Raw genomic sequence first — 13,112 nt, 5'->3', positions numbered from 1 at the left:
CCCTTTGCAGGGCAGGGCAGAGGAATTCGGGGAATACCTGCAGGATAAAATCGATCAGATCTGGAGGGAATGGACCCCCTTCAGTGCTCCAGGGGGGGCGTCCGAGGCGAGTCTTGAGAGACCACGCTGGAAGGAGTTTGACCCTGTTGTCACCGAAGATTTGGCAAGTTTGCTCAGGCGACTGCGAGCCACCACATGTTTATTGGACCCATGTCCCTCCTGGCTTGTACTGGCATCCTGGGAGGGCTCACGAGGCTGGCTACTGGGACTGGTGAACGCTTCGTTGAGTGAGGGCCTTTTACCAGCCACCTTGAAAGAGGCGGTGGTGAGGCCCCTGCTCAAGAAGCCTTCTCTGGACCCAATGGAGCTAGCAAATTATCGTCCTGTCTCCAACCTTCCTTTCTTAGCGAAGGTTGTTGAGAGTGTGGTGGCTCAGCAGTTCCCGCGTCACCTGGAGGAATCTGATTATCTAGACCCGCGCCAGTCCGGCTTCCGACCCAGACATAGCACGGAGACGGCCTTGGTCGCGTTGGTGGATGATCTCTGGAGGGCAAAGGATAGGGGTTGCTCCTCTGTCCTTGTCCTATTAGACCTCTCGGCGGCTTTCGATACCATCGACCATGGTATCCTATTGCGCCGTCTGGAGGGGTTGGGGGTAGGAGGCACCGTGTTGCGGTGGTTCCGCTCCTACCTCTCTGGCCGGACGCAATGCGTGTTGGCAGGGGAGCAGAGGTCGACCCCGAGGCCCCTTACTTGTGGGGTCCCGCAGGGGTCGGTCCTCTCACCTCTCCTGTTCAACACATATATGAAGCCACTGGGCGAGATCATCCGTGGTTTTGGGGTGGGATACCACCTGTACGCTGACGACACGCAGCTGTACATTTCCACCCCAAACCACCCCAACGAGGCCGTCAAAGTGATGTCCCGGTGTCTGGAAGCCGTGCAGGTCTGGATGGGGGACAACAGGCTCAAGCTCAACCCCTCCAAGACAGAGTGGCTGTGGCTTCCGGCTTCCCGGTTCAACCAGTACATCCCATCTCTGGCCATCGGGGACGAGCAATTAGCCCCGGTGGAACGGGCGCGCAATTTGGGCGTCCTCCTAGACGCCCGGCTGGCTATGGATGACCATGTGGCAGCCGTGGCGAGGGGGGCGTTCCACCAGGTTCGCCTGGTCCGCCAATTACGACCCCTTTTGGACCGGGATGCCCTGCGCACAGTCACTCACGCGCTGGTGACGTCCCGCCTGGACTACTGCAATGCTCTCTACATGGGGCTCCCCTTGAGGTGCGCCCGGAGATTGCAGTTGGTCCAGAATGCAGCCGCGCGGGCAATTATGGGGAGAACAAGGTTCTCCCATACAACACCTCTCCTGCGCGAGCTGCACTGGCTTCCTGTGGCCTACCGGGTGCGCTTCAAGGTGTCACCATCTTTAAAGCGCTCCATGGCACAGGGCCTAGTTACCTGCGGGATCGTGTTCTGCCCCACACATCCCTGCGACCTATTCGCTCGCACAGAGAGGGACTTCTCCGGGTGCCGTCCTCCAGAGAGTGTCAGAGGGCGGCGCCCAGGAGTAGGGCCTTCTCTGTGATGGGCCCTACCCTTTGGAATGACCTCCCCCCAGACATTAGGACAACAACTGATCTCCGCTCCTTCCGTATGAAACTTAAGACCCACCTGTTCCGACTAGCCGGCCTGGCTTAATTTAGAGCTTCTCCACCTCTTGGGCATTTTTAATTGTTAATTTTAATTTTTAAACTAACTATCATTGGGGTTTTAATTGTTTTAAAGTATTGTAATTTATTTATTTATTGTTCCACCTCCTCCATATTGTATTGTTGTGACCATTGCTAGTGTACGTCGCCCCGAGTCCCGAGTCTATCAAGACTTTTAAAAATGAGAATTATTCAGACCTGGCTACCATCCTGTCAGCAGTATCCATTCTTGACCTGCTTCAAAAAATACCTGATATACTGTATATTTCTCCCTAATACTTGAATTAGTTTTGTGTCCACCAGATGGATAAAGAGCAGTTGAAAAATGGGAAGAAATATTCCAAAGGGGCCAGGCAAAACAAGAAAAACCCAGCACACTATTAGCCAAAGCTCCAACTTGCAAGAGGTAGTATGAAACAAGATATTGAAGTGTTAGGCAACTACTGCAGCAACAACACTGCATAATAAGGAAACCAATCATGCTGATCTGAAGGTACAATATATGAAAATCTCACAATCCTTGAAGCTGACCTGTGGTGGCATCAGTGGAGAGGGGGGTGGAACGTTTGCGCCCCGAGACTCCATAGAGGTTGAACTTGTATCTATGAGAAGGAGCCAGGTTGGTCATTGTGACTTCACGGGAGTCTCCCTCCACAGGTAACGCTTGGGGTTGTCCATCTGCGTCCTTGTACTGGATCAAGAAGGAGTCAAAGGCCCCATTGGGGACAGTCCAATGGAGTCGGACAGAATCACTTGTGACATCAAGGACTGAGAAATCTCCTAGGCTAGGTTGGACAGGAATTGGCTCCACTGAGACTCTAACGTGGGCTAAAGGAGAGAAATAAAAAAGGACTTAGTTATAAGAGTTATAAAAAGTTCACAACAAATAGGCAGATTTAACCGTTGTTTCAACTGGGAAACCGTGACCATTCTATATCAGGCCAACTTCAAAAATGTCAGGGAACTTCTGGCTTCCGGTTCCGGCTGCGGATCGCGACGGGCATGCTTTGCTCGCCCTGCGCGCTCTTAGTGGGCTCCCCCTTGATCGGGGGGGCACAGGAAGCCCTGTAGTGGCTCCTGCCGAGGGGGCGGCTTAGCGGGGGACCCCCTGTCTCGGCGGCGGCCGGGGGGGGCCTCCCTGCATCGCCCTAGGCATCGGGAGGCAAAAGGGGAGGCACTTCTGCATCTTCGCGTTGAGGCAGCTGGGCGAGACTGACGATGTGAAGGACACAGCTACAATGCGGTGAGATGGAAATTCCCCCCGTTCCCTCTTGTGACTGAAGGAAAAACAAAAAGACTGTCAGCTCTTTAGAAAAAACTTTCAACCCGTTCCTGGGAAGTGTGACTGGAGGGAGGGGGATTCCCCCCCCCCTTGGATAAGCAGCTCTAAACTGCTCTCTGCCCCCAGAGGAGGAGGAGGGGGGGTGAGCTCTGGAATGAAGTCACGCTCATAGCAAACAGCAGATTTATTTTACTGCGATTGTGAAAATGAGGTGATGATCTGGGGTTTTTTTGAAAACTTTGAAAACTTTTGGTTTGTTGCCTTCTGATCCCGGAGCTGGCAGGGCAAGATGGCACACTTCCGTTGTCTTCATGTACTTTGAAACTTGACTCCACCCACAGAAACTGCTGGCATTTTGTCTTTGTCTCCGTGACACTCAGAGATATCTCTTGTTACACTTTATCCTGGACTTGGAACAATGGATTTTATTGCCTGGATTTAGACTTTAGGAAAGGTCTTTATTTGTCTGGACTGCCTGCCTCGCGATCTCTCTCAGCTATCCACCTTTACAACTGTTTCTTCCCTGTATTGACACAGTCACTTCTGAGCTCTTCTTACTACAATGCCACCCAAAAGACCACCGGGGAAACCGGGTTTTGCTGGCTCTGCCCCAGCATCTTCAACGTCCAGCCAGAGTGGACAACAGACACTAACATCTTTGCTCCAGCCTAAGCCCTTGGAGGTGGACATCCAGCAGATGTTTCAACAACTTTTAAAGGGGCAGGAGGACTTGAAAAATCAATTGAAAGAAATGAACGAACAGCTCAGAGAGAACCAAAACCGAACGATCCAAAATTCACAGAGACTGGAACTTTTGGAGCAGGGGACGGCTGAGATGAGGGGGGAGGTGAAGGGGGTTCAGAGAGGAAATCAAGAACTTGAGAACCATCAGATAAAAATGGAATTTGAAAGGATGTCTTTTTTCCTTAGATTTCAAAATGTAATTGAGGCTGATGATACAATAATACAATACAATAGTAGAGTTGGAAGGGACCTTGGAGGTCTTCTAGTCCAACCCCCTGCCTAGGCAGGAAACCCTATATCGTTCCAGACAAATGGCTATCCAACATCTTCTTAAAGACTTCCAGTGTTGGGGCATTCACAACTTCTGGAGGCAAGATGTTCCACTGATTAATTGTTCTAACTGTCAGGAAGTTTCTCCTCAGTTCTAAGTTGCTTCTCTCCTTGATTAGTTTCCACCCATTGCTTCTTGTTCTGTCCTCAGGTGCCTTGGAGAATAGCTTGACTCCCTCTTCTTTGTGGCAACCCCTGAGATATTGGAACACTGCTATCATGTCTCCCGTAGTCCTTCTTTCTCTTAAGCTAGACATACCTAGTTCCTGCAACCGTTCTTCATATGTTTTAGTCTCCAGTCCCCTAATCATCTTTGTTGTTCTTCTCTGCACTCTTTCTAGAGTCTCCACATCTTTTTTACATCGTGGCGACCAGAACTGAATGCAGTATTCCAAGTGTGGCCTTACCAAGGCATTATAAAGTGGTATTAACACTTCACGTGATCTTGATTCTATCCCTCTGTTAATGCAGCCTAGAACTGTGTTGGCTTTTTTGGCAGCTGCTGCACACTGCTGGCTCATATTTAAATGGTTGTCCACTAGAACTCCAAGATCCCTCTCACAGTTACTACTATTCAGCATGGTACCACCTATACCCATGATGGCGAACCTATGGCACGCATGCCACAAGTGGCACGCGGAGCCATTTGTCAGGGCACGCGAGGCGCTGCCCTGTCAGCTGGCCAGCGCGCATGCGCGCGCTGGCCAGCTGAGTTCACTTTTTTAGAAGCTATTTTTTGCCTTCCCCAGGCTCCAGAGGCTTTATAGGAGCCTGGGGAGTGTGAAAAGAGCCCCCCCCGCCCCCCCGGAGGCTTCAGGGACCGTCCCTGAAGCCTTCGGAATGCTTAAAACCACCCTCCGAGCAAACCGGAAGTGACTTCCGGGTTGCTCGGAGCGTCATTTTAAGCGTTCCGAAGGCTTCAGGGACTGTCTGGACGGCGGAGGGAGGGGGGACTCTATAGCCTTCCTGCCATGAAGGAAGCCTTCCTGCCATGAGGAATCTGTGCCCTCGGGGCTTTGCACGGGCATCGCAAGGATTAAGCCGAAAGTGGGGGGACGGGGAAAGCGAAGGGGGCTTTGTTGTCCTCCTTCTCCTTCTCCTCCTTTCCCCCTCCAGCTCGAACGCGGTGCTGGGGCCCGGCAGCGAACGAGTCGGAGCCTGCCGACTGAAGGAAGATGGTGAGAGGCGGGTCCTGTGAACGGCGGCAGCAGAGGCAGCAATAGTCGCAACTCGGCGGCGGGCCGCCCCGGCTGGGAGACAAAGGAGGGGAAAGGCGGCAGGCAGCCAAGTTGCGACTATAGCCGCCGCTGCTGCCGCCGTTCACAGGACCCGCCTCTCACCCTCTTCCTCCAGTCGGCAGGCTCCGACTCGTTCGCTGCCTGCCGGGCGCCGGCGCCGCGTTCGAGCCGGAGGGGGAAAGGAGGAGAAGGAGGAGGAGGACAACAAAGCCCCCTTCGCTTTCCCCTGTCAGGGGAAAAACACCCTGTTGGAGATCAATGGACCGTGGCTGATTCCCTTCCGCATATCTTTTGAGATATTTAGAAAAGAAATAGTCTTTAAGAAAATATTCTAATTAATAAACAAACTTTAATAATAAAATAATAAAAGTAGATGAAACAGAAATAACTAATTGGTTACATTTTGATAATGAAAGCTACGTTTGCCAAAGTTGGCTGCCGAACAAAGAAGAGAGGAATTTGGAATGTGTAACGCGTGCGCAATAAATCACTTTCAGATAAGAACCCTTTTTTGTTTTATGACCTGCGCAATAAAGCTTTCTTAGTTTAACTCTTGAGTGTCAATTCAGGCAGTTCAGGCCTAGCAAACTTTTTAACATCGTGACACCCCTTCTTTTGCTAGTCTGGGCTGACGTCATCAAATCATCAATTAAGGCACATCTTCTTTCGCAGATACTCGTGTTGATTTGCGGCAAGTGGTTTGTTAAGCATGTCTGCGATCTGATCATGTGTAGAAACATATTGCAATTTAACAAAACCTTGCTTAACTAATTGCTTTGTGTTTTGATAACGAATGTCAATGTGTCTGGACCTAGAACCTGTAAAATGTGACTCAGAAATATAGACAACAGATACATTATCTTCCATCACGGTGATTGGTTGAATCGGACGTGTCCAGATATCTGTGATCAAAGCATCAAACCACATTAGAGAATTACAAGCATCTGAAACACAAGCATATTCAGCTTCAGTAGATGAACATGAAACAAAACTCTGTTTTCTCACTTGCCAGTAAACAGGACAACCATTTAGGAACATCATGTAACCAGAAGTGCTTTTGCGTGACTTCTTGTCGCTCGCCCAGTCGGCGTCGGCAAAACAAATCAACTTTGGTTGATCAGTGTGTGTTGGTTCTAGCAATAACTTCATGTGTTTAGTGTGTTTTAGGTATTTCAACAACTTCTTAATGCATGACCAATGAAATTGTGTTGCCTTACCTACGTGTCGTGATAAAAGATTAACACTAAGTGCGATGTCAGGTCTGGTCCAACTACTAATGTATAATAGTGAACCAATGACTGAACGATAGAGTGTTTGATCCTCGAACTCAGGACTTGGTTCATGTGTTAAGTTGTGAAAATCTGTTTGCATGGGTGTCTTTGTTGTGCTAGCATCTTTCATGTTGCAATGGTGTAGAATGTGGTCAATTTTCTCCTCTTGTGAAAGACTAAACCCCTTCTGTGTCTTTTCAATTTGAACACCTAAATAAGTGCTAATGTGTCCTAAAGATTTTAGTGTGAAGTATCTCTGCAAACTTTTGGCAAAAATCTCACTCATTTTCTTATTTGGACCAATATAAACAATATCATCAACATAAACAAGAATTATCTCATATGCATTGTTAGATCTTTTTGTGAACACGCATTCATCAGTTTCGGACTTAATAAAGCCCATTGAATTTAGTTTGTCAGTAAGACATAAATACCACATTAAACCTGACTGTTTCAGACCATAAAGACTTTTGTTCAGGAACCAGGTATCCCCTTCTTGCTTTCGGAATCCTGGAGGGCTTCTCACGTAGATCTCTTCATCTAGGTCTGCATGTAGATAAGCCGTGTCCACATCAAATTGGAAAACTTCTAAACCAAGAATAGTTGCAGTGGTTAAAGCAATTTTTACACTTTCAGTTCTGACTGTTGGTGAGTAAGTGTTTGTGTAGTCCTCAGGATAACGTTGAGCGAAACCCTGAGCTACAAGTCTGGCTTTGTATAAAGACTCACCATTTGGTTTCTTCTTGATTCTGTAGACCCATCGGGTGCCAATGACTTTCTTGTTTGCTGGAGGTTTTGCAGGTGTGAATACATTAAGTTTCTTCAAACTGTCCATTTCATCCTGCATTGCATCATACCATTTGTCTTGTTCTGAATCAGGAAGCTGTTTGATTTGTGTGAATGTCTCAGGAGGAAGAGTAACGTTGCAAATCAAAGGTACTGGTGTTTTTGTCAGTTGCCATGAATAACGTTGTGGAGGGATTCCTTTTGTGGCCCTCTTGGAGCGTCTAGGAACAACAGACCAGTCTTCTTCTTCTTCATCATCATCCTCGTCCTCACGTTCGTCGCTAGCATCAGCATCCACGGGTTGCGAAGACGGAACATCAGGTTGTGAAGAACTGGTAGAAGGAATATCTGCCTGCAAATTATCATCAGGCTGCGTGGCATCTGGAACACCATCTCTAGGAAAATAAACTTCAGGATCATTGGAATGAATCCTGGACCAGTCAATATCTTCCTCAAAATTAGCAGATTGTGAAATGACAATCACATGTTTAGTATCAATGAATTTGTACCATTTTGAATTATCATCAATACCCATAAATCTCAGTCTCTTTGCTACTGTACCTCCCTTTCTTCTTTGACTTAAGGGAGTGTTCACCATAGCATATGAACCAAAAATGTGGAGGTTCTTGAGATCAGGCTTGTAGCCATACAGCATGTAGAAAGGAGTTTGATTGATTACACTGCTCCAAGTACGGTTGACAATGTAATTTGCATATTTGATTGCTTCACCCCAGTATGCGTTACTGAGTTTGGCATCTTCTAGAAGACAACGCATCATGGTTTGTAGAACCCCTTGTCTTCTTTCTACGACTCCGTTATGAGCCGGTGTATATGGAGCAGATGTCTGATGAAGAATTCCATTCTTACGCATCCAGTCCTGGAAACGCTGAGACATGAATTCTGCACCACGGTCACTCTGGATTCTAGCGATGCGAACTTGGTATTGTGTAGAAACAAACGCTGCAAAGTCTTTAAAGATCTGAAAGGTCTCAGATTTCTCTCTCATAGGATATACAAATCCATATCTAGAATGATTATCTACAATTGTTAAAAAATACTTTCTGCCACCAAGTGTTGGTGGGAAAGGACCCACTATGTCAGTGTGTACCAAATCAAAAATGCGTGTTGACCGGCGTGTAGCGTGTTTGGGAATTGCAGCCGCCTTGGATTTAGCCTTTTTGCAAACCGCACAATCCAAAAACACCTTACACCCCTTTAGATCCAAACCTTTTGCGAACTCCGGCATTTTTCTAAGAACACGGAAACTGGCATGCCCCAATCTTCTGTGCCACTTGTGAATACACCTGGAATGCAAAGGTTTACCAGTTAGTGAATTCTCAACATTAACAGTTTCATGAGGACCCTCAGGCTTGCTTTGAGCAATCTGTTTCTGTTTTCTTTGTTTGTTGGCTTTAGGAGCCTTTGGCACAGTAACGCTTTCTCTCTCTGGGACAACTCTCTCTGGGTCTGCGTTGTGCCTTTTTGGAGTTTGCATACTTGCCTGTGCTTGCCCTTTAGGCTTTGGCTTTAAGTAATAAACACCACCAATCAGCATGGTTTCAGCAACAATATCACCATCTTTAACTAAGTAACTTGCTTTTTCGAGGTGGTGAACCTGGAACTTTAACTCTCTAGACAAGTGACTTTGACTAAGCAAATTACTGGTTGCTGAAGGTATGTAATAAACATCAGGGATGTGTGTATCGAGCTCTTCAATGTAAACAGTTCCTTTTCCCATAACCTTGCAAGTGTGGTTGGTGAAGGAATACAGTTCTCGATACTCGGGCTCTGGTTCGCCCATCTCTGTGAAAAGTTCCCTTCTGTGGGTAACGTGCACAGCTGCTCCACTGTCTAAAGTCCACAAAAGACGTCTGTCGAACTTTGGATCAGGTTGTGGAACGTTGGTTATGGCCAGTGTTGCAAGTGGAGCTTGTGAATCATGCCTTGGACCACGACGACCTTGTCTTCCGCCTCTACCTCTGCCTCTGGAATCTGTTCCTCTGGGCTGGTACGTGGCGGGAGCTGGAACTCGTTGGGGACAATCCCGGGTGTCATGTCCCACACGGTTGCAGGTGTAGCATTTTGGCATCCTTGGAGCGTAGCCTCTTCCTCGGAAGGGACGTCTGGCTGGAGCCTTTGGTGCTGGAGGCCGTTGCAGATGTGGGGTAGCTAACCTGATAGCTTCGTCTTCCACTAAAAGTCTGCAAACGTGGTTAACTGTGCGTTGAGCAATAGGCACGTAGTTAATCTTTGCAACAGCATCTTTCCATTCATAATTCAATGAGTTAATGATGATGCTAATCATTTGGATATCATCGATTACATGGCCATTTTGTCTCAATTCACTTCTCATTCTTTTCAGTTTGGTCAAATGTCCACCAATTCGTTCACCAGGTTTCAACTTCGAACCATGGAACTCAGACATGAGCAAACATGAGGATTCAATTGAAACGGGCCTGTAGCAATCTTCCAAAATAGCCCATATTTCTTGGGCAGTTGCATCAGGTGGAAAGATACCTTGGATCTCAATTTCCATTGACATGAGTAAAGTCGTGATAGCTCTGTTTTCGAGGTTTCTTATTGCAGGTGTCCAGGGTTGACGGGGAGGATCAAAAACCATGGAATATGTGCCTTCTCTTCGAAGCAAGAGCGCAATTTCACTGACCCAGGCTTTATAATTCTCTCCTGACTCCTTTAATTTGGACTCACCAGTCAAGGGGGTGACTGTGAATACCTGCTGAGGAACAATTTGTTGCTCTGGTTGCAAATCTGGTTGTTGAACCAGGGGATGCTGGGGTTGCATCATTGGCCTTTGTGTGGCAACATCAAATTGGCTTCCTCGAATTCGCCTTTGGCTTTGCCTTTTTCCATCTAGGGAGAATTCCACACCGCCAGGGGGTGTTGAAGACTTAACCTTTGGAGACAAAGTTTTGGCTTCTAAAGGACTCATAGCTAATTCTTTAAAACTCATCACCTTTTGCTGTAATGATTTTTCTCCGCCAGCAGATGGCAGTGCAGTTTCACTTCTTGACTGCAGCCCTCTATACATGGCCTGAAGTTCAATTGACTCAAAGGGACCACGTGACCTCGGTGACGTGTACATGTCTCTTTGTTCTAATTGACCAATGAACTCTGTGGGGTGTGTCTTAGGCTGTTGTTTTGAAGAAGACAAGATGGCGTCCTCAGACATTTTGGGAGTGGGGGAGCTTCTTCTACTTCGCTTTATTTCGTTAAAACACACTCTCGCCTCCCTAACATATCTTTCTAAACGTTCTATTTGATATAGATAGCTTTGCATTTCTTGCTCACCATCTGGGGGAATTTCATAAACTTTGCTTTCTGCGTGGGAGGATTTTTCCTCTGCCGGCAGTTGCCGTTTAGACTTTTGCCGTTCATTAATTGTATCTTGATAATGAGGGACATTTACTGACCTCAGTCCGTAGATCTTGCCTTCTGTAACTCCTTCCCCCATTTCTGGCTCGGCACCTTGTTGCTCCTGGAATACGTTTTGATCTTGCTTCTCTGTGTCCGAGGGAGCCTCTTTGTCAGAGGAAGCTGATTCATCTGTGTTCGCCCCATCTTTCTTTTTCTTTCTCTTCTTCGACATTGCTAATTAGGCTTAGTCGGTTATCTTAAGATAGCGCGAAGAGAAAATACAGCCATAAATTGTAGTCATCTCAGCTTGTATCATCAAAAACCATCCTCTGCTACCAAGTTGTCAGGGGAAAAACACCCTGTTGGAGATCAATGGACCGTGGCTGATTCCCTTCCGCATATCTTTTGAGATATTTAGAAAAGAAATAGTCTTTAAGAAAATATTCTAATTAATAAACAAACTTTAATAATAAAATAATAAAAGTAGATGAAACAGAAATAACTAATTGGTTACATTTTGATAATGAAAGCTACGTTTGCCAAAGTTGGCTGCCGAACAAAGAAGAGAGGAATTTGGAATGTGTAACGCGTGCGCAATAAATCACTTTCAGATAAGAACCCTTTTTTGTTTTATGACCTGCGCAATAAAGCTTTCTTAGTTTAACTCTTGAGTGTCAATTCAGGCAGTTCAGGCCTAGCAAACTTTTTAACATCGTGACATCCCCGTCCCCCCCCCCTTTCGGCTTAATCCTTGCGATGGCGTGGCTAGAGGAGGAGGAGGAGGAGGAGGAGGCGAGGGCGGCGCGGCCGAGGTCTGACGGACAACAAAGCCCCCTTCGCTTTCCCCGTCCCCCCCCTTTCAGCTTAATCCTTGCGATGGCGCGGCTAGGAGGAGGAGGAGGCGAGGGCGGCGCGGCCGAGGTCTGATGGACAACAAAGCCCCCTTCGCTTCCCCCGTCCCCCCCTTTCAGCTTAATCCTTGCGATGGCGCGGCTAGGAGGAGGAGGAGGCGAGGGCGGCGCGGCCGAGGCCTGACGGACTTCCCTTCGGCCGAGCCCGTCCTGGCGGCGACGGCGGCAGCAGCGATGTGAAGGGCGGGCCCTGGCGAGCGCACAGAGGCTGGGCGGAGCGGCGCAAGGACGCCGGGCCTGAGGCGCCGCGTGGCGGAGGCGATCCGGGCCCGGGTGATGGAAACGCACGTCTCGTGCCTGTTCAGGGACCGTCCCGAGGCTTCCCTGAAGCCTTCAGAGTGCTTAAAACGACCATCCGAGCAACCCGGAAGTCACTTCTGGGTTGCTCGGAGGGTGGTTTTAAGTGTTCCGAAGGCTTCAGGGAAGCCTCCGGACGTTCCCTGAAACCTCCGGAGGGCCTCCGGGGGGGCGGGGAGGCTCTTTTTGCTCTCCCCAGGCTATATAAAGCCTCTAAAGCCTCTGGAGCCTGGGGAGGGCGAAAAAATGGGCGCGTTGTGCGTGCATGCGCACTGGGGGCGCGTTGCATTATGGGTGCTGCACGCCCGCACACGACCCCCCCGCGCTCCCCCCACTTGTGGCACGCGAGCCAAAAAAGGTTCGCCATCGCTGACCTATACTGTACCAGTGCATTCCGTTTTTGTTGCCTAAATGTAGAACCTTACTCTTTTCACCATTGAATTTCATTTTATTAGATAGTGCCCAATGTTCAAGTTTGTCAAGATCCTTCTGTATCTTAAGCCTATCTTCTGGAGTGTTGGCTATTCCTGCCAGCTTGGTGTCATCTGCAAATTTGATGAGTTCCCCATTTATTCCCTCATCCAAATCATTGATGAAGATGTTGAAGAGTACTGGGCCTAAAACAGAGCCTTGGGGTACTCCACTGCATACTTCCCTCCATGTATATGCAGTTCCATTGAGGACTACACGTTGAGTGCGTGTAGTCCTCAATGATGATGAAGACCTGAAGGATATTATGACAAATCTACTGGCTGAATACATCCAAAAAGACAGACAACAGTTGGGGTGGGATATTGACCTGGTCTATAGAGTAAACTCAGCATATGCCAGAACACATAATGTTCCAAGGGAGGTCCACATTAAATTTCTCAGAAAGACTACAAGAGATGAGATTCTGAGTGCACAAAGGGGGCAAGTATTAAAATACAAGGATAGAGAAATAGCCATTCTGAAACAAATCCCAAAGAAAGTTAGAGATAAAAGAAAAAATTATTCGCTTCTTGCGAAGAAATTATACGAGAAAGGGGTGTGGTTCAGATGGCTTATGCCAGAAGGTATGTTAATATTCTGGGAGGACACGAGAGTTAGAATTAACACAACTATGGAAGCTGAGGCCTTCATGGAAAAAAACAAAGTCCTCCTAGATAAATCTGATGACACTACAT

General features: G+C 47.8%; 1 protein-coding gene across 1 annotated transcript in view; it reads right to left on the bottom strand.

The window, feature by feature from the left end:
* TNXB (tenascin XB) overlaps positions 1–13,112 on the bottom strand; it is a 159,540-nt gene that overhangs the window by 71,727 nt on the left and 74,701 nt on the right. Inside the window, exon 12 of the mRNA XM_081939432.1 lies at positions 2,244–2,540. Coding sequence (XP_081795558.1) covers positions 2,244–2,540 — 297 coding nt within the window. The remainder of the gene's footprint in view (positions 1–2,243; positions 2,541–13,112) is intronic.

This window comes from Natrix helvetica (genome assembly GCF_964273705.1).
Source record: "Natrix helvetica genome assembly, chromosome: 1".
NCBI lineage: Eukaryota > Metazoa > Chordata > Lepidosauria > Squamata > Natricidae > Natrix > Natrix helvetica.
This window is presented reverse-complemented; position numbering and strand designations above follow the sequence as displayed.